Source organism: Bombus huntii, chromosome 11 (genome assembly GCF_024542735.1).
Source record: "Bombus huntii isolate Logan2020A chromosome 11, iyBomHunt1.1, whole genome shotgun sequence".
Classification (NCBI taxonomy): Eukaryota; Metazoa; Arthropoda; class Insecta; order Hymenoptera; family Apidae; genus Bombus; species Bombus huntii.
Window position 1 is genome coordinate 5,600,200 of NC_066248.1, and position 20,134 is coordinate 5,620,333.

Consider the following 20,134-nt stretch of genomic DNA (forward strand, 5'->3'; position numbering starts at 1 on the left):
AAGCTATATTACAAAATATTTTCTTTGATGTCGAAACGGCAGATCTCAGGTTCGCGATAATGCTCGCTCTCGAATAAGCTTTGTCGTACGCCGAGCAACGGAACCACACAGGCAACAAGCAGAAGAGAAAAGGTAGGAAGAGAAAGCAACTATCTCGTAAACTAATGAGATCATGGCAGGCCATTTATGACGTTTAAATTCCGTTAAGACGTCTGTTATTACGGCACCGTAAATAAAGGGGGAAAATTCGCACCCCTTGCCAGGCAAAAGGGAGACAGGAATGCGGCGAAAATAATGAAATAAAGGACAATGAAATGGCAGGTACAATAGCCAATGGAGCAAGGCTAGGATGGATGAGAATGAACAAGGCGGCAAGTACAGAGAACCCCCGGTGATGCGGACAGGGTGGGCAGAGGAACGACGAGAGAGGCAGCGAGGGGATGAATGGGGGTTGGTAGCTGCGCGGACTAAATGCAGTGGGCGGGTTCCCATTACTTTCATTATTTTCCGTCATAGGGGTTCGGTACCGATATGCGCAGCACAGGATACTGCAGTCTGTAAAGCGCGAGGGTGGCTTCGAATAGACAGCTACCTGGCTGTGTCTTTCACCGTCTCTTCTTCTTTGTCTTTCCTTCCAAGTGTGTGTCACTCCTTGTTCATCTAAAACGGATAATAATCAAGTCAACCTTAATGTTAATCTTAACGTGTACTGTGTAGAGATGGTATACTTAATGGAGGGGATTGTATAGTGAAGTATACAAGTTTTGAAGTATAAAGCAAAACTACGGGTACGGTGGGTGCATTTTTTTATGAACTAAAGTACTGATGAGTACGTAAAAAAATAATCAAATATACCTATAGATTACAAGTTAGCATATGAGACAGCACTGGAATAAGAGGAATACTCTTGCACATCGTCGGTGTTGTATGATATCTGTACATTCTTCAACACGCTTGGCTGTTTTTATGAACGTATTGAGTCTATTAGAAATAATAAATCAATACCTATGTTTCATTTGAGAGCCAACTCATTAAGTCTACATAATGCATTGACGCTTGAGATGGATGATGTCTGACTGACTTTATCCTGCAGATGTATATATGTACTTAATACCTTAGGTACTGAGAGCTGAGAAAGAGTTTACTTAGTGAGGAGACTTTATCGTCATAAGGATTTGTATATCTAGGAGTTATGGAATTATTGAAAGATTAGAGAAGATGAAGATGTGATTTTGGAAAAACTATGATCTATGGAAAATTGAGACGTTTACGTGTCTGTAAAATGAAATATATATATATCGCTGTACTTAGTATTGTTGAATATGATTTCTTAATGAGTTCTACGCGATTAGTATTCTAATTATCCGTGAATTATTGTGTTATATACTTATTCGTTCGGAAATTTATTTTTCTACTTGGAAAAACACAACATTCTAACAAGTCTGAGACTTAACACACAAAAATGTTTTCGAAATATTGTACCAATGATAGGTGCTAAACTCTAAACTTCGATTATTATTATTCATACTATAACGGGTCTTCCATGCTACAAATTGATATCGTAACGTGTAACGATGTAACGAAGCGAGTTCGTTTATCGCTAATCTGATTTCACGCGGTCGAGATGCTGATGAGAAAATCGCACAATTTCGCCGAACTGAATTACAAAACGTGTTACGCGCCATCCAAAAGTCGACTACCTGATAATTGCATTCGTAACAGCGGTCTATAATTTTCCCTAGATTCTAAGAAAGTATATACAGGGTGTCTGGTCTTGATCTATTATTCTAAAAATCTCAAAAAGTATTTGTACATCATATGAAAGGGAATATTTTTAGAAGAATTACAGGAGACCGGAAAGAAGAGATAAGAGGTGCTTATATTGTTCAATGGAGGCGTTAAGATCAGGTAAAGATCATTTATCTTTATCTAATAATAATAATAATAATAATAATAATAATAATCGGTGTCTCTCGTTAATATTCTCTATGAAAATGTATTAATAAGTTTATATGAAATGAACATTGATTTGGAGGATATTTTCATTTCAAACAATGCAAAACGATATAATTCAATTCATATAACGATTAGTATTCGTTTCACAATATTTTAATATGTACAATATTACGTGAAATAATCATCGCATAAATAGCTTTTATAAAGAATACGGCAATATTGTTAAAAAATTACAGGAGAAGTCTAAAAAGTTCAGTGATTTTATACCGCTAAATATGATCGACAAATTTACATTACATCGTACACTAGATTGAGTACATTACAGATTACAAAGTGTATAATCTGAAACAGTACGTCATAGATAGATCAAAGGGGAGAAGATTATCGTACGTACAAGGCACCCCACACGCACGTACTAATTCGAGGAAATTAAATTACGTTAGCTAGTAGATAAGATCTATGAAAGTTTCCATGCAGGATCAATAACAGTTTATAAGCGACCATATTATTGAGAGATGCTTAGAGATTCGATCACATGTTCCTGACTAAATACAGCCATAATAATTCAATAAAGCATCGAATTCCAACACGTCTGTAGCTGATAATTTTATTAAGATCCCAAAGCAGTAAATTGCAAAATCTTGAAATTAAGAAGGAGACGAAATAGTATGCTTTCTATCGGTTATTACACCTCGGATTTTTATACAAATTTACGTTTTTATGTGCACAACTAGAGAAAATTGAGACCTATCTATTAAAAAATTATAATCGGTACTTTACTTTGGGTATTCTATGTATTTTTTCACATTGTACGCATTCCGTACATTCTTGCACTATTAAATTTCATCTAAATGCACAAAAATCCACAGTCTACCGATAGTTGACTTGCTTGAGCTTAATTTATCTACAAAAAGATAAAATGATATACCACTGTTCGTCGATATGTTAATGAATGATATAAATAATATTATAAATATCATTGCTAGAAATATTACCTTTGAAAGATAAGGAATATGCAAGACTGGATACGAGAGGAACGCAATCTAAGAAGTTAAATCATTCACAGGGCTAAAAGTTTGCAAGCGGTGGTTGAGAGACAACAGCAGTTCTGGTTGGTGCGGCGTCGAGAAATGGGGTGGAAACAGACTCCCAGTAGATTTATTCGAAGGGTGCGTAGAGACCATTGGATTGACACGCGGCGACGTCTTGACAGCTTGTTAGGCTAACGGTTGCGTGCTGTTCATCGAACACGCTTGAGCCTCTTTACTGCTCTTTACCTTGACATTTCACTTCTGATCAAGCGTTATACCATTGTCTGCTCCTTGTTTCCTGGTTGCATCACCATTCTCGAGATCTAAAGTAGTTGTAATCGTAATTACAGCTATCGATCAATATTTTTGTCTAAATATTTTAATGCCTACATTAAAGCTAAGTATATGATACGACAACCAATTGGTCTCAATAAATATAAACGCACAAAGATCATTTTTGAACATAAATTGTGTTACAAAGTATGATACATGAATACATTTCGATATTCTTCGACTTTCAGATGACTTGTGACGATTTTTACAACTATGGGATCGTGTATTTTCAAGTCCTCGATCTCTGCATGATCTATTGCGAATTCCATGTCCTTGGAATCATGAACTTCGAGATCTGTTGGCATAAATCAATTAATTTTCTACCTTTAAACTAACGAACGATATATTTCACTTTTATTTTAATTAAGTAGTTGATTAATCAAATTCTAACAGCTACGTATTTAAAAAATATTTATCCAACTAGAATAACTTTACAGGAGAAAAAAAGAATGAAAATACCCACAGCATAATATCTGTTGAAATCTGGAGAGCCGGAGGAAGGATCAGGATCGACGAGAGGATATTCGTGGTGCAGGGAACAGCATTACTGTCCACGTGCCGTTTAACTTGATCACCCTGGCCAATCTGGCCTCATTTCAACCTCCAGTTACTACGGCACTTCCGCTAACAAATAATATTGTTGACGACCCTGCGGGGGCGTTCTGATTCGATTTGCTACACTATAAAAGCGTGCTGCTGGGGAGAGCCAGTAACAGAACGGGGAAAGCTTCGCGACGACTGACGAAGATGAATAAAAAGGAAACGAAAGATTCGAGGAGAATGAAAGAAACAGCACAGAGAGGGGGCTGAAAAATTGTATATTACTGATATTTCACTAAAGCACGTTTTTTGAATAATAAGATATTGATCTTAAAGTGATCTTGGTGCAAGGAAAAATAAAACATTTTCAATAAAATAGAAATAAGAGTGAACGCAATATTTATATTCTAATAACTAAAGAATGAAAACGAACATAAAATTCATGTTTTACAGACAAGTTTAGTAAGTAAGAGGTATCTTCATCAAAGTTTTCAATTGCAAATAATATGATATGATCTTAAAAAAATCTTATCAATATAAAAATATATGTAGAAGCGAAATGAAAATTTTATTCATTGCAATTGAACGATTTATACTAAGAACCTCTTAGTATTAGTTTGTACTAAGAATTGGTTGATATTAGGTTAAGTGAACTGTTGTACCAGTTGAATCCGTAAGTGGACTCCTATGTATACGAATTTCAGTTATATAAAATATAAAATATATATTTATACCGCAACAACTTTACGTAAACAGAGTTCTACTATATTACAAAATAACAATAATCAAATACTTTGTTTACGATGGATCGCAAATATTGTAATCAAATCGTAAAATCGTTCCTTATGCCACCAGTTTCACTCTCTTATCAATCTCACTTGTCCAAGTATTAAAATATATCCAGAAAAATCTAAGAAAACTCAACAGGAATCATTTTCATATAAAATCCTTTAATTATCTATTCATTTGTCATAATTAATTATTGTAACAGACTTTTAACGATACATACGTGCGGACAGGGAACACAAGTGGGCAGAGTGGCACGGGTAAATTCTCGTCTGGAAGAGAGGAAGGAAAAAAATAATTATCAACGTGATACAGACGACAACGTGCTGGAAAGCATGGCTACGGTCTAATTAGTCCGGTTATTTAGTTAGGCAACGGAGATGCGAGAAGTTTACTCGGCCGTTCGGTGCTAGAGCCACTAAAGATTCGTATCTCCAGGACGTGTTTAAAAATAATTACCATGGAAGATTCAGCGATAGTCACGGAGTCGTCCTCACCTTTGTGCTTCCTGCCCTATGAAGTGGGCCCTCGTTGTTACGGCATAAAGGCAGCCCAGCCAACCCCTTCAGTACGTCCTCGCGTCTCTTCCGGCACCGCTCGAGTGCCTCCTCACCTTTCAACCACTCTATCACCGCGTTTAAAGAAGTAAAGACCAAAGGTTCTTTACCGTTTTAAGAGGTTAGACCGCTTCGAAAAGGAGTTTATTCGACGATGACAATGTGACAAGGTGTGCTACGGGGATATGCCTTATTAAATTGACGGATACACTACACACTGCTCGTATCACGAAACGAATATCGGGTAGACGTTCAATAGATTCGAGAATCGACCGTGAAGGATACGATAAAGAACTAAAGACTAAAGAACTCTTGTAAGTTTAAAGTGGATCACGAAGAACAATCGGCGGAATGAGAGATCACGAGTTCGCTAATTTGGCGCGATTTTTGATAGTGGTCAACAATCGGCGCAGTCGTCCTGCCATCTACATAAATCCGCGTTAATTAATTCTATTCAATGTATATAGATACCGCTACCGCTTAGAAATGCCTAAACGGTTGTTTATCTTTCACAAGATGAATTTTAATTATAGAATTACGTATAAATTTAATTCCAATGATTTTGTACTTTACAATCGCCATAGCTACATACGATAGAACATTACGAAGCAGTTAAGAAGTAGTAAAGTGATGTTTAAAAAGACAAAGTATTTTTGTAAATGGAATACTTTCATGATTTTTAATTCGAGGGGAAGCATTAGAGACAGGTGAAAATATACGAGCGACGTGATTTCTCCGATATTTATAGTATTTATATTTGTTTACATATAATTTTCCATATATTATAATTATAATTGTAGTAGGCAAAAACAGTAGTATCGTTTAATAACAGAACAGTCGTACGACAAGAATACTAACTAAAACGTTGTGAAAGAAGAAGTTGAAGGGAAATAGAGAAGAAGGATAGGGTGAGAGGGAATAAAAATGGTTTTCAAGGTTAACGAACGGTGGGTCTTCGACGCTCAAAAACAAGATTGCTGTTAGCCCTTATTTCCTTCTCTTGCGACTACGAGGGATTAGTCTTTTGCGTCGTTTCTCACAGGAAATATTAAATTTCTAGTAGGCGCGTGTATCTTTTTCTCTCTTTCATTCTCAGAATCCTACGACTATAATAATTATTATATCCTGTATAACCGCGAAAATCTCAAATTATTAAAAATATACACCCTACGGATGTATCATTATTGCGCATTATATTGTGCAGAAGTATACTCGTAAATAGATGTATTCTCGAGCTTTTCATTCTCTTTTTTTTTTTCATTTACTTTAGGCATTATTTTAAATATCGCTAACTAGGCCTTTCCTATTATATTTGGTACCCAGGGAAGCAGCTATTAAAGTTCGCTTTAAATATTTCACTTTTTTTTTTAAATATATCTCTAAACAGTTTTCGTCTTATTTTCATCATTGGGTCAAGCTACTTGTGCATGCATATCTTTTACGGATTTTACGAGCTCACGACTCTTTCCTTTTCTTCTTTTTTTTCCTTTTTTTTTTAAATCAATTAAAACTAAATAACGATTACCGATAAAACAGAGAGGATCAAGCACTGACCATCCGAGTTCTAGTAATTATTGACAATTATCCGTTAATATTTATCTTTAATAAATGGTCAAGTGGTAATGCTGCATTTTCAAGTAATCAACTGTTAATAAACTGAAGTATCGTAAATATCCAAAAATTGAAAAGTTGAAAATTCGGAATTTGTACAGCCCTCCGAATGATCAATGCCCGTTTACAAATTCATTTAAATTCAATGAGAAACACAATGGAAAACTATAACGAACGATACTACTGGAACAATCTGCAATTTCTTGTAAATGCAAATTGTTACAGTCTTTTTCGACACGCACTATAGAAACGTTTATACTTCGTATAGCTTTTTTTTCCTTTTTTTTAATAGTTCGTGAACGCTTTAACAAGTTTGATCACGCGAGTCACGTGTACATCGAACAGGAGAAATGCTAGCAAAAAAGAGTGATTCGACGAGGAATATAATCAACTGTTTCCACTATTATCACCGCTACTCGATCGCTAACTTTTTATCGTTCGAATAATTCGAGACTCGTCCCTCGAACGCATCCTATCGACGCAACATTCTCTCGTCGATAATTTCCTTTCACTCTTATCATAGCCGTTATTATCGTAACATCTATCAAAAAAAGAAAATCCTTCGTCCTCTCGGAAGTTATTAAATTTCCTCCTTATAAAGTATTAATCTTTCTTCCTTCCTTTTTCTCGCGTTTTTCTTCTTTTTTTCTTTTTCTTTTCTTTTTTTTCATAAACATTCGAATACAAATTGTAACTAATATGGTTTAAGTATTCTCGAAGGTTTCGAGTAAAAGTATGTGTGCTTGGTCGTCGCTCGGTTTGCAATTTGGTTTGCGAAAAACCGTTTTCATACTACTTGTTGTATCATCGTAGCATAAAAAAATACGCAAAATATCGGGACTATCCTGGAACACGCACACCAGCAATGTTAACATTAATTCGATTAAAAAAGGTTTCATCGTTATTCGTACGCAAACTTTGCTAGCGGCTCTCTTTTTTTTTTCTTTTTTCTTTCTTTCTTCTCTCGTTTTGAGCATCTTCAGGATCACAAATTGAGAACAGGATGATTCTCTGAGCTACGTATGTTAAGTGGTTTGATTCGGGCAGAGATCGAAATGTACAGTGTTAAAATGACGGTCTATAGACTTGGTACTAATTCATTGGTTCGCGATGGCGATGTCAGATGAAATATAAATGCTGTCACAGAAGATGATTCTTCCGGTGTTTCGGTTATTCTCGTTGCTGGGAGAAGAGAGAACCAAGATCGCGGGTTCAGGGGGAAAGATTAAACGATCCTCGCACGTTTGCTCTTCCGGTCTACAGAACGAATATTCTCCAGCCTGTTGATAGATCTTGGTGTACTCACGAGTAAATTATAGCAGTAATAAGTAGATAAAAATCGCTGATCGAAGATAAATGCGAGCATTGAGATTCTGAATAATTCGTAATAGAAGTAGATCGTCGTTTACACTGGAACAATAATTCCTTGAAAATGTAAAAATTATAGTACGAAAGAAAAACGGGAAAAAATAAATATAAAAAAATTATTCTCGTTGAAACTCTCTATCGATAAACGAATTATATAATATCCTATGGTAATCGTGAAATAAAATTGTTTATCTTTAACGAAACAGTCGGTCCTGCATTAATCTTCACTTCAAGCTAGTCTCTTCTTTACGTCGACGATCGAACTAAAGAATGTATAAATTAATATATTACATGTCGACTAAATAATAATAATAATAATATTAATAATAATAATAATAATAATAATAATAATAATAATAATAAAGCATATACAAAGGAGATGCTATATAGAAGCCATGGACCAGTCCACGACAAAAAAGAGAGAAAATATATGAACGCGTATATCGAATACTTAATTTAATACGATGGTTCTTTAATTGTTTGTATATATATATATGTATATAAAAGAAAAATTTTTCTTCTCCGGTAAAGTACAAACAACAAATTCATCAAATGTACCAGAGCTTCTAACGTAAAATTGAACACGAATATCAACGAGTATTCTAATTTCTTTCGACATCGATATATCGCTAATAAAGTCTAACATATTTAAAGATCTCTAGCTACGTGCTATCTTTCTGTGACACCTGACAAGCGATTGGCGTGGAGACGAACGTGTAAAACTTAAAAAAAAACAAAAAAAAAAAAGAAAAATAATTAAAAATGATAATAAAATAAAAGAATTAACAATGTCCTTAGAAAGGAAAAATTCAAACAGAATAACTCAAATTCAAAAACAAAGAGAAAAAAGTAAGAAGCGACAGATTGCTCGGACAATTAACGCACGCATCTGGAACAATTATCGAACGAACAAGCTTTCATCTCGCTGTGATTAAGGCGCGGCACGCTTCACATCTCGTATAAAAATACACGGAACAGCGAGCAACAACGAAATTTACAGAAAAAGGGAAGCGTATTGATTAACATATCTTGTAAGTCAATTACATCGATCGATACGAAGACACGTGATTCCACTGAAAAGCATTAAATCCCTTTGCACCCGTACTTCGAATCTAGATGAGAACGAATATTTCCGCTATTTTCTATAATAGAATTTGTCAATTTGGTCGTTTCACGTCTCTCTCTCTCTCTCTCTCTCTCTTTCTTACTTTTGTTCTTTCTTTTTTTTTTTTTTGTTTTTAATTTTTTCCCTTTTTACTGTTACTCTCGAACGAACGGTATGACATTAAAACACGAGAGAACAGTATCTCGTTAAAGCACTATGCGTTACGGACGCTCAGTCACTCGAAAACTCTTTTTCTTTTAGCTCAACCATCACAAAGAGAATATTTATACATATAAATTCGTACGTGGAAACTTAACTTTGCGTAAAATTTGTCAAACAAGCTTACATAGTTAGATTTTTGCTTAACCCGCGTAAAAAATGCAGTTTCGCGTGCAAAGGGTCGACAACAAATCGGGTCCACGAACCCAACACACTCTGGTACATATCGTTTTAAATTAAAAGGGTCGATTAACAGAACAGCGCGAAAAGCTTTAATAAATGGGACATCTTTGGGAGCGATAACAATAATGGGAGAAATGATTTCTTACACGACGCGTTAACAATAACAGAAATAATTCTAATAATATATACGTATATATAGTATCAATTATAATAATAAATTAAAAGATACAAGTTACACTCGTATATCATCGAACTGTTCTGTTAACAACAGCAATTTAAAAAAAAAAAAAAAAAAAAAAAGAAAAGAGACGAACGTTCCCCGTTGAATTCATTTTTTAAAAGCGTCAATCGTCAGACCGTCTTCTTCTTTTTTTTCGTTCTAGCACTCGTGTTTAATCGACTTCGTTAAATCCCACGCCTTTAACCCTTCACGCTCGACTAATCTAGGACGCAGAAGAACATAAATACAGCGCCTCTTAAACAAGATTCTATATTACTAATTAAACGTATACGATAATACTTCAAAAAAGGAAAAGAAAACATGGCAGAACGTCCGATAATCTTCGCTGCGTTTTGCTACACGTATTTAACATCGAAAACTTGATACGTTCATTGAAATTGGACCATCGATTTGTCGATTTAAAATTACAATTTAGTCGATTTCCTACCACCTACGGTGAACATATCGTAAAATACTGAGATTCGCTTCCTCTCGTATAGAACAATTACTCAAACTAAAATTAAATACTTGTTCTCGTATGGAAATCAGGAGAAAGCAATGATAAGCACATCTCTCATCTTTGCTAATTTTGGTATTACTTCGCGCTTAAATAGCAGGATTTTACAATGAGACAATTAAAAATGGAAACAGTCTGAAAGCCTGGTTAGGTCCAAAAACGAGTCTTTTAATAACTGCTGAATCGTTCAGCATAAGTATGATCGAGTCATCACTGCAGAAGCCATTTCTTAAATTTATCTTGGTGTTTGCTGTTGTTTAAAAGATAGAGTTGATCAGATGGCTTCTAAGAGGCGAAATTCTTAAGACGAGCGATATTTCAATATCTTCGATATTCGCATAATATCTCAATATTATAACGAGTATTATTTTTCTTTAATTTTAAAAACTATTAACCGAAAAAGCTTCAAAACAAATAAAAACACAATTCCGACAACGTGAGACTGATTAACAATGTATTGGATCTTAAAACCTGTTTCTCTGTAAAAAAAAAAAAAACCAACAGAATTTAGCTTATCATACTCTTGTCCTATAGTATCCATATTTAACACAGGAATCTAAAAAAAAAAAAACAAATAAAAAGGACAAAACGTACATCAAAAAAGTTCGAACAAACGTTGAGAGCAAAGGGTTAGACGCAATGATCGTTACAACGAACAGTTCACTAGAATACATCATATTTGATCGCATGACGCGATTGCAGAGGCAATTAATTCAATTATTCAACGCGTGGGGAAAAGTTGACAAAACGTTTCCATAAATATTACTTTAATATCAATGAAGGGAGGGCCTAGTGGCTCTCTGTTTTAGCCTAGCCAAAAGCGCCTGCTCCCCATCGTCTTCTGTCTTCGATAACATCCCTCGAAAACTCTCCGATCTGTACTTGTCCCTTAAGAACGTTCTCCTCTCTTCTTTGTACTTTTCTATCCTTTCTCTGCACTGGGGATCGCCCAAGTCTAAACCACCTAGGTTCTTTAGATGCGTTTTATCGGAATTAGCCGAGGAACTATTCGACGATCCTGTTCCAACGTTAGGTGTGGAACTGTGCTGTGCGTCCTCCGTAGCCTGTTTCACAGGTAGAGAAGCTTCCTCCGACATTTTGTTAAACTTTGCCTCGTCTAACGATCTACTAAGAGACGCTCGTGTCGCTCTTGCGTGACGAGCTCTCAAACATGGCGGCAGATGTTGAGTATTATTCACCGGTGGCTCTTCCGATTTTCCCCGAGCAGAGTCCAGTTCCTGCCTCATCTTCCTTTCACGAACTATCTCTCTACCGATCTCAGAATCGAAGCTTCTTCGATCTTTATTATTCTCCGTTTCGTATCTTCTTCGCGGAGGAACAGACAAGTCACCCACAATGCCTCCAGATAATCTTTGCAACGCTAACTCTTGAAGTATAGCGGCCGTATCTCGAAGAACGATAGAATCATCCACTGGAGAAGATGCATTCGAGAAAGTACAAGATGAGTTTAAAGACGTTGGCTCGGATGCACCTTCCGGGGGATGAGCTATCTCACTGGGCTCGGCAGCATTTTCCGATGGTATTACTACTTCTATGTGCTCTTGCAGTTGACTGTTCTTCACGTTGTTACATTTAGAAGGGTCCTCGGTACGTGTAGGGAACTGTTTGTGTTGCTGACTGTTCTGAGCTGATTCCTTTGGTGAAACGTATTCGAAGCTTTGGCACTTTTCTGGCTTTTGACTCTGACTGCGTTGCTTATTATCCGTATTGGCCAAAGATAGATCCAGATCCTGGCTCTTCTTTGATTGATTAGAGAACGAACGGCGATCGTTTGCTTGGAATTGTGGCTTCTGATGTAGCTGCAAAGAACGTCGAATTTCTTTCTGCTGAAAGTCTGAGTGACTTTTCGAAGAGCGTTGAGAGCTTTCGAAGGTCTTCTCTTCTACCACAGCTTCTTCCTTTGCTGGATTCTCGTTCCTGTTGAAGGCTTCGGTGTTGTCTAGTTGCGAATAGCAGGCGGTGACCTCGTGCTCCATTTCGCTAGATTTCTGGTTCATACGAATGTCCGTCATACTAACGGTGCGAATTTTCTGATTTCCATTATCTTGATCGTGTATGGGCGAGTGAACGATGTTTGAATAATTATTGCCAGAGTTGACCATCCCGAAACTCGTTTGGTCCTCGAAAGCTCTAGAAGTCCTCTGCGCGGTGGCGTCGTGTTCCTCGAGGTCTCTGTTGTCGGCAACGTCAAATGTCATCTCGGCAGATTCTTGAGGAAGAACGGGACTTTCGGTTAAATCACTGACACCGATGCACGATGTATCTGTGTCTACTGTTGAGCCCATAGTGAGATCCAAGGAGGTTCTGGAAACGTTCTCCGACATGGATCTCAGTTGCGGTGCATCAGTCGCGATCGCGTTATTCACGGTGCCTTCCAAAGGATCCTTCGAACTGCTCGACTCGCTCGTCGGTGTCGTGATCGAGCCCGTAGTCTCGACTATCACCCATTCGCCGGAATCGTTGGTATTCGATATCATCTGTGACGTTTCTGTGTTGGTGAATATCTTGTCGGAGTTATCACAAATCACAAAACCGGAATCGGGCAAGTCCTCGATAGTCTGCTCGCATGACATCGGAGAATCTAGATCGGTAGCGCTAGATAGTGGCAGTCCTGGCAATTCGTTTCTGTGTGCGTTTGAATTTCCAGCCATGGCATCGTCGTGCTGCGAACCGATCGATTTGTTGGTCGATGCATCGTGTTTTCTCACGTCCAACGTGTCTCTGTTGTCACAGTGAGATTTATTATCGTCAACGGAACAGGAGCTCGATCTATTTTCTACGTCTTTACGCGGAGACATGGTTACTTTACTAGATTCTATCTCGCTAGGATGAGACATTAACCTATCGCAAGGTGTCATGTCTTGGTCGACTACGTCTGATACAACTAGGTTCGATTCCTTCGAAGTCTTTTGAGCCTTGGAAGACTCTTTATCATCGTACAAATCTACATGTTTGTCGTATGTCATTATCCTCTCGCAGGACTTAGCGTTACTCTGTCCTTCTAAGTTTACGGATAACCTATGACTAGGGTCGGATGATTTATCGGAAGACACGCTAGTTCTGTTCAATTTGTTCGCGTTGCTTTGTTCTTCGTCGATCTCTAAAGGTAAAGTGAAACTTCGAAAACTTATCCTAGGACTGTTAGCTGGTACAGGTGATGTAGAATGCGGTGTTCCATGTAGCGTGGCGGGTGTGAGTGGGGTTGAAGCTTCGGATAATAATGGAAGGTACCCTGGTGTTGGCAAAGGAGATGGAGTATCCATACTGTGAACATCTGCAGAAACCATCACCTGTGAACGCGCGTTAAATATATCGATCAACACCAATGGCACAACCATATCTACAAAATTATGGAAACATAAATATATAAAGACGTGTAAAATATCATTTACCTGATCAGGACTTTGGCTATCAATGAAGCGCAACTCAACGTCGCACTGCAGTCTTTCCTCTAATCGCGATCTCTTTCTCTTGGACCCACCGGTGGCAGCGGTATTTTGCGTTCCTTCCGTCCTCTGACGTCTTGGTGATGCTTCTACCGACGCCACCCCGCCACTCTCCTCCTCCGAGAACATTCTCATCTCTCGTTCCTCCAAGTCGAAATTAAGCTGAATTTCCGACAGATCCAACGGCGATGATGTATTCGGTGCGTCCGCTAAATGATCGAAATACGAATCATGCGAAACCGATCGACTATGTCCGCAAGGTCTAGCTGGTGGTGGTCCAAGCAGAGGACCTAAACTGTCCTCACCGTCCAAGCTGTCTGCGCTTTTCACCGGTCTTAACCGTCGTAAGGAGTTTAAGGAACTTGGCACCGTTTCTGTTTGAGGTGGCGTGCCAACTTGTCTTGTTTTTCCTCTGGCACCCAAGCCACCTCGCCCGAATAAAGCTCTCCAGTTCAATGAGGGTGAACGTTTCGAGCCGTTTCTCTTTCGCGGTAATTCTATGACCGTATGGTAATGTAATGGTAATCCGGCTGGACCGGCGCCCACTTCCACGTAATCAGGCTCGCCTCTCAAGCTTCGATTTCGAGCCTCTTCCAAACTAAGCAATCTCGCCGGTGTTGTAATAGCTAGCGATTTCGGCCGCCCAACTGGACCGTCTCCGAAAATCAATTCGGCGTAACAGACTAAAAACTCTGTGACCACAGCCTGCACACCGACACCCTGCAACGCTGCTACACCCCCAACCTCTAATTCCTTGCATCTTAGAAGGTTTGGAGCCCAAACAATGGCAACGTTACGTGGTGTCATACCGGTCTCCGCTCCTCGAGCTGCCACTCTCACTAAATGACGCATCAAATATTCTAAGGTTCTGAAATCCAAAATACATATAGTGTTATAAAGATAATGTTAGAATTATTTATGATTTCAAGTTGCACGTGTATTTCAAAATTGTTGAAATGATCCAATTCACAGTTGAAAATGATGCAATCTTAGAGGAAGAACATGAAAAATCACAACGATCATATTTGTCTCCTACAGTCTATTTCTTTTACCAACATCATATATCTCATATTAGTAATTATCTTGCAGAGCTTCCAAAACATAATTTTTCGCTTTTCCTGACAACTTATTGAGTTGTATCGCTTTTGAAATACATGTACTAAGGGAAAAGGGAAAGCCAGGTCTTTTTATCCTGTGCGTTACCTGTAGTGCGGTGGTGGTAATTTTCTAACGGTATCCCTCATCCGCCTTAATCTTTCCGCGTCGGTGTTAGCTTGAACCGCACTAACGAAAGTAGAATAAAGCTGGTATGTACAGAGTGGATTCGGTAGTTCTCTGAAGTACATTTTCAACAACGACGCTACAGAATGAATATCTTGTAAAATACTTTCATCGGAATGCAATGCAGGAACACGATCCTCGTCGAACGCGTTTCGTAATCTCTGAATGTTCGATGTCACGCCGCTTAGACGATATATACCGTCCACTAAGCCATGATTCTCGATGAATTCAGCGCAACACGTTAAAACGGTAGGCACTATAAACATCATGGTACATTGTACAATTGTTAAACCGTATACGATTAAGTGACTTACAATGGCTCATGGAAATATTTGAACACTTGTCATAGGAAACTTTTATATACACGTATATACTTTGTGCGTTATGAAAGATATTTTGATATCTCATTGGCGCTTTAATTAGATCTATCACGATTATATACATAAACTTTTTAAGCAATTTGAAAATGCATATAGAAATTACATTCATGAGCTATTGTATATCAAGCTCAATATAAAATATTTGCGTATATATACCATCTTGACCAGAATTTAAAAGATGTTCCCCCAAATCACAACCAAATACACGTTCCTTCAGAATTCCTGACTGCTTTAATCGTCTCCTAGACGGTCTATTCAATATGAACGATCTGAAAAAGGCGATTAGCTTTCCGTGCTTTCTAAGCACCGGTTTCACGGGTAACTTTGATCTAACTGTCGTTGACACGGTCAGATGCCGTGGTACTTTATCCCCGATCACAGCCACACATTCGGCTGGGAAAAAACCGACTGCAAATCCGTGCTTCCCACGCCACCAAGTACTTTCCCCTGGAGGAGGCATATCTATTACAGAAATCATGTCTCCAACCTGAAAATCATCAATATTTTCACATTAAATTTATCGACTTGTTATATAATTTTCTTTTTCTTTTTACTATTCAAACTCGTACTATTAGATCTTCAATATTTATGCAATTTAATATTGCACTCTGTCACGATCATCTTTCATTTCTAAATCAGATGCTAACCAGAGATTTATCAAATCTTCTTAAATATTACAACAGCCACTCTGCTTTGCATATTTTATATATTTTTGTCTATTTATGAACGTTCTGTGCATTTTTATACTCAACAGTTTCTCACAAATGAATAACGATCCGCGGTCTACTTACTGGTATATATTGGAATTTTTTTATCAAGTTGAAATAATACCTGAAAGGAGATTTCATCTGGTGCCTGAGCCACGTAAGGTCTAACTGCATAAGCTGCGGCTACTGCGGGAGTATTAATGGGACATGAATCTGACTCTGGCACGAGGATTCTTCTTCCTCTATTATCTAGCTGCAACCAATTTAACACAGGACCGCAATTTAGGCCTTCGTGATTTAACTGCGAGAACCTATTCAAATAGTCCCTCAGTATATCACAGGTGTTCTTTGGCCGTGTATCTGGAAGCTTTGTTAAGGAAGAGAACTTCCTGTCAAATATGCAGCGATGCAATTGCTTGTCAAACATAACAAAATTATCATAAGATCGTTGCAGCGTCCAGCATGCGTCCCCGGATGTTACTCTGACCGCGTAGCTGTCGGAATCATTGGTACCTTCGCTAAGCGAAACCTGCAAAACCAACGTATAACTTTTTAGTCTTATTTAGACGACGGATCTGAAAAAACACGCGTGTCGTGTCTTTTGAATCCGCCGTTTCTTCTTTTTTATTTCTTTCTTTTTTTGGCCCCTCATCGATACCGGAGGAATATCATTATCTCTTTTGTAGAACGTACGACTGATTATAATAATTGGGGACATTTAATAATTCAGTAAATAACGATACATTGAATTTTTTATAGAATAAACATAGTTAATCGAATGTGAAGAAGAATAAATGGGATGTTTAAAATATTGAAAGAAAGTTGACTGAACGTAAGGATTGTTAAACAAAGAACTTGGATATTTTAATGTACTCATTGCGTAAGAATTATTCAAAATATAAATGTATATATTTATAAATAAACATATATTTATATTTATATCTTGAATAATTCTTATGGAATGAGTACATTAAAACTGTCTATAATATACGTAATAATTAACAGTTTTAGTTAGAAGTTCACAGGTAAGGTGATAATATTTTTAAATGAAAATTTGGCCAAGATTGGAGGATGGGATTGAATAGCTTAAGGTTAATTCGAATGTAACTGACCTCCAAGGAACTGAGTTCAACATGTTCGTAATGAAAGTGGGCACACTCGTCCAACTTTGGAAACCGTGCTATACTGCTCATGTTGCTGCCAGAACTGACTGGTGTACTGAAATCGTCCGTTCGATTACATCCTAATCCCTGCGTTCAATAAAAATTTTTACGATTTTCTATCGATTCTCGCAATCATACTGTATCTTTTAACGCACTGAAGGTCAACAGTAATTAACATAAAATATCACGATCAAGGAGAATTTGTGAAACAAACGTTTTCTAGGTTTCTTACAAAACTTCGCCAAGATTTCGAAGAAGGAAATTTCTGCAAAAATTCTATAAAATCCTACGTCTCAATGCGTTAACGTATATTGTACTTAACGTTTGTACAGCGATCGACGAAAATGCACGAGCAACTAGCGTAAACATTTTTTTATAATATATAATACATCGCGCGAGTTATATGAAACTATGCACGTGATATATTCAAAAAATGTTTCTACGAATATTCAGATATTTTCATCGACCACTGTACGTATGTAAAAAATAGTTTAAAATAAAGTGTTATTGGAATTTATTTCACAAAAAAAAAATACGTATTATTTACTGACAAATCACTACGCTGCACGACGTAAATAACTCTATTATATATTTAACCTAATTTATATTACGAAAGAAAAAGAGGGAGAGAGAGAAAGAGAAAGACAGAGAGAGAGAGAGAAAATTTTCTAAAATTACACAAAGGCAAGATTTGTGCCAAAGCAACGGTGGCAAAATATTTTCTTAGCGTAATCTCAAAAATAATATGCCGTTGCTACTGAGAAATGAGAACCGTGACATCGAGTTATTCGAATAAACTTATTATGTAAGTACGAACGGTTTAAACGAGTTTCGCTGCATTGCGTTCAACGTTAGCAGAATATGGAGGCAGTCTGTGAAGGCAATTGAAGGAAGACGGTTAAAGATGAATCATCGTGTGTCGAGAAGATAACTAACGAGGGGAGAACACGACATCGGTTCACCGATTTGGTTCAAATTTTGTCCCGTGGGTAGGCCAAATTCTTTGGTAAATATCAGGTTTAATGGCTCGGTAATGGTATCGTTTTATTAAATCATCGTTCCGGGTGTGTCCTAAGTAGGTGCCAAATTTCGCCATTCCAATCGATAACCCAAACGTGGTACACGGTGCCCTCGTAAATGGAAAACTCACTTATTTACGAGCTAACGAACAAGCTTTGCCCAATATGGCTAGACCGTGTAAATTTTCCAATTACCAGCTACGAGATAAATCGTTAATTTACCAAGTTCCAAATCTTACGACAGTTTAACTTACGAATTTTCCAATCTATCGATTGAACAAATTTTCGGCTTGCTAGGTCCTCGAATGTTCAAATTTCAGTAAAAAAAAATTCTCTTTCAAATATTCAATCGTGAAAAGCTTACACGCGCAACTTTTCGAATTCACGCGCAGCTTACGAGTATGTAGCTTGATTTACGTGACTCTTTAACAACGCGATTACGGACGTGTTAGTTGCAATTAACGCTTTCAGAATTACATAGAATTTGCCCGGAGAACAGATCAGAAACTTGTCTGATCGCCGTAATTCTTAATTACAGGAAACTTTCAAGCAATTTTAAGATCGAATAAGCAGATACTCCTGCTCTCAAGGAATGTTTCATTTCCATGAAACCACTATCTACTGGCGGTATAATCTAATTACTACATCGAATTACATCTTAAATACTAGAAATTCCAACATTTTTAGAAATAGAGATTAAATGAAATAGATGTTAAAATATTCCGATAAGATCGACGAGATTTGAGAAGATAGACATTAAGCGCGGCACTTGTTCCAGGTAAATTATGTTATGTAAAGCTTTCGAAACGCGAGGAAAAATCGGAAGTCGAGGCAAGACTTTCAACGAAAGGGTACAAGGGACTTCCTCTTTAACCGCTGAGAGAAGTGGTAGAGTAGGCTTTCAATTATAAGAGCGCTATCAATTATTTCGTTTGTTCGACGAGTTTACGTCTCGTTGGTCACCAACTGGTTCCAACCTACCGATACCATTCGATAACAAAAACCGACGACGCTTTTGAACATTCCTCTGTCAATTTCAACGTATTTCGTCAAATCGTTTCAGCAACTTTACCTTCGTAAGCATGGAATTTCTCATAGAATTATTCAATTGCTAATCGCCAACTGCTCGAGTTGAAATTTTTATACGCTTCATAGATGAGAATATTACGTGTACATTAGACATTGTGTGTATAACATTCTTTCTTTATAATTAAAAAGAAAGAAGCAGAAACGGTACCTTTATCAGGATGTTCTCTCCCAACGATCGAAAGAAACAAAGAGAAATAATTAGAAAAAGAAGAATCTCGTACCAACAGAATAATAATAATAATAATAATAATAATAATAATAATAATAATAATAATAATAATAGAATGTTGAGAGGAAAAAAGGCATACAGATTTTTGTATGGCAATATTTCGATCTTCTTTTCTCCTCTTCCAACAGAATATACGACTATGCATAACAACAGGAAGGAAAAGCAAAAGTAAAAAATAAAACCAAAAAATGAAAAAAGAAAGGAAACATTTTATATGGAAGAAAATGTATGTAGATTTTTTTAATGACAACAGTTTGATCTGCGTTATTTCTTTTTCTTCTTTTTTTCTCTCTCTCTCTCTCTCTCTCTCTCTCTCTTTCGTTTCCTTGAATGGAATAAGTATCTGTGTCGTTTTATGGAGCACGCGGTGGTA

General features: G+C 37.2%; 1 protein-coding gene and 1 long non-coding RNA gene across 8 annotated transcripts in view; one reads left to right on the forward strand and one right to left on the reverse strand.

Moving 5' to 3' along the window:
* The first annotated feature begins 1,428 nt into the window (after positions 1-1,428).
* On the forward strand, positions 1,429-9,004 carry LOC126871098 (uncharacterized). 2 transcript variants are annotated; one of them, XR_007691521.1, is made up of 3 exons: positions 1,429-1,908; positions 3,023-3,125; positions 3,509-9,004. It is a non-coding gene; the product is annotated as an uncharacterized LOC126871098 (long non-coding RNA). The 2 variants fall into 2 exon arrangements; XR_007691522.1 differs by having other exon boundaries at positions 3,023-9,004.
* LOC126871072 (GTPase-activating protein CdGAPr) overlaps positions 5,931-20,134 on the reverse strand; it is a 37,713-nt gene continuing 23,509 nt past the window's right edge. For 4 of the 6 annotated variants that reach the window (XM_050629455.1, XM_050629456.1, XM_050629457.1 and 1 more), the window contains 6 exons: positions 17,374-17,511; positions 16,386-16,790; positions 15,711-16,041; positions 15,097-15,430; positions 13,840-14,761; positions 5,931-13,737 (listed from right to left, as the gene is read on the reverse strand). In XM_050629455.1, coding sequence (XP_050485412.1) covers positions 11,200-13,737; positions 13,840-14,761; positions 15,097-15,430; positions 15,711-16,041; positions 16,386-16,790; positions 17,374-17,511 — 4,668 coding nt within the window. In that variant the 3' untranslated portion in view covers positions 5,931-11,199. The remainder of the gene's footprint in view (positions 13,738-13,839; positions 14,762-15,096; positions 15,431-15,710; positions 16,042-16,385; positions 16,791-17,373; positions 17,512-20,134) is intronic. The other 2 variants (XM_050629460.1, XM_050629461.1) reach the window with 2 other exon arrangements.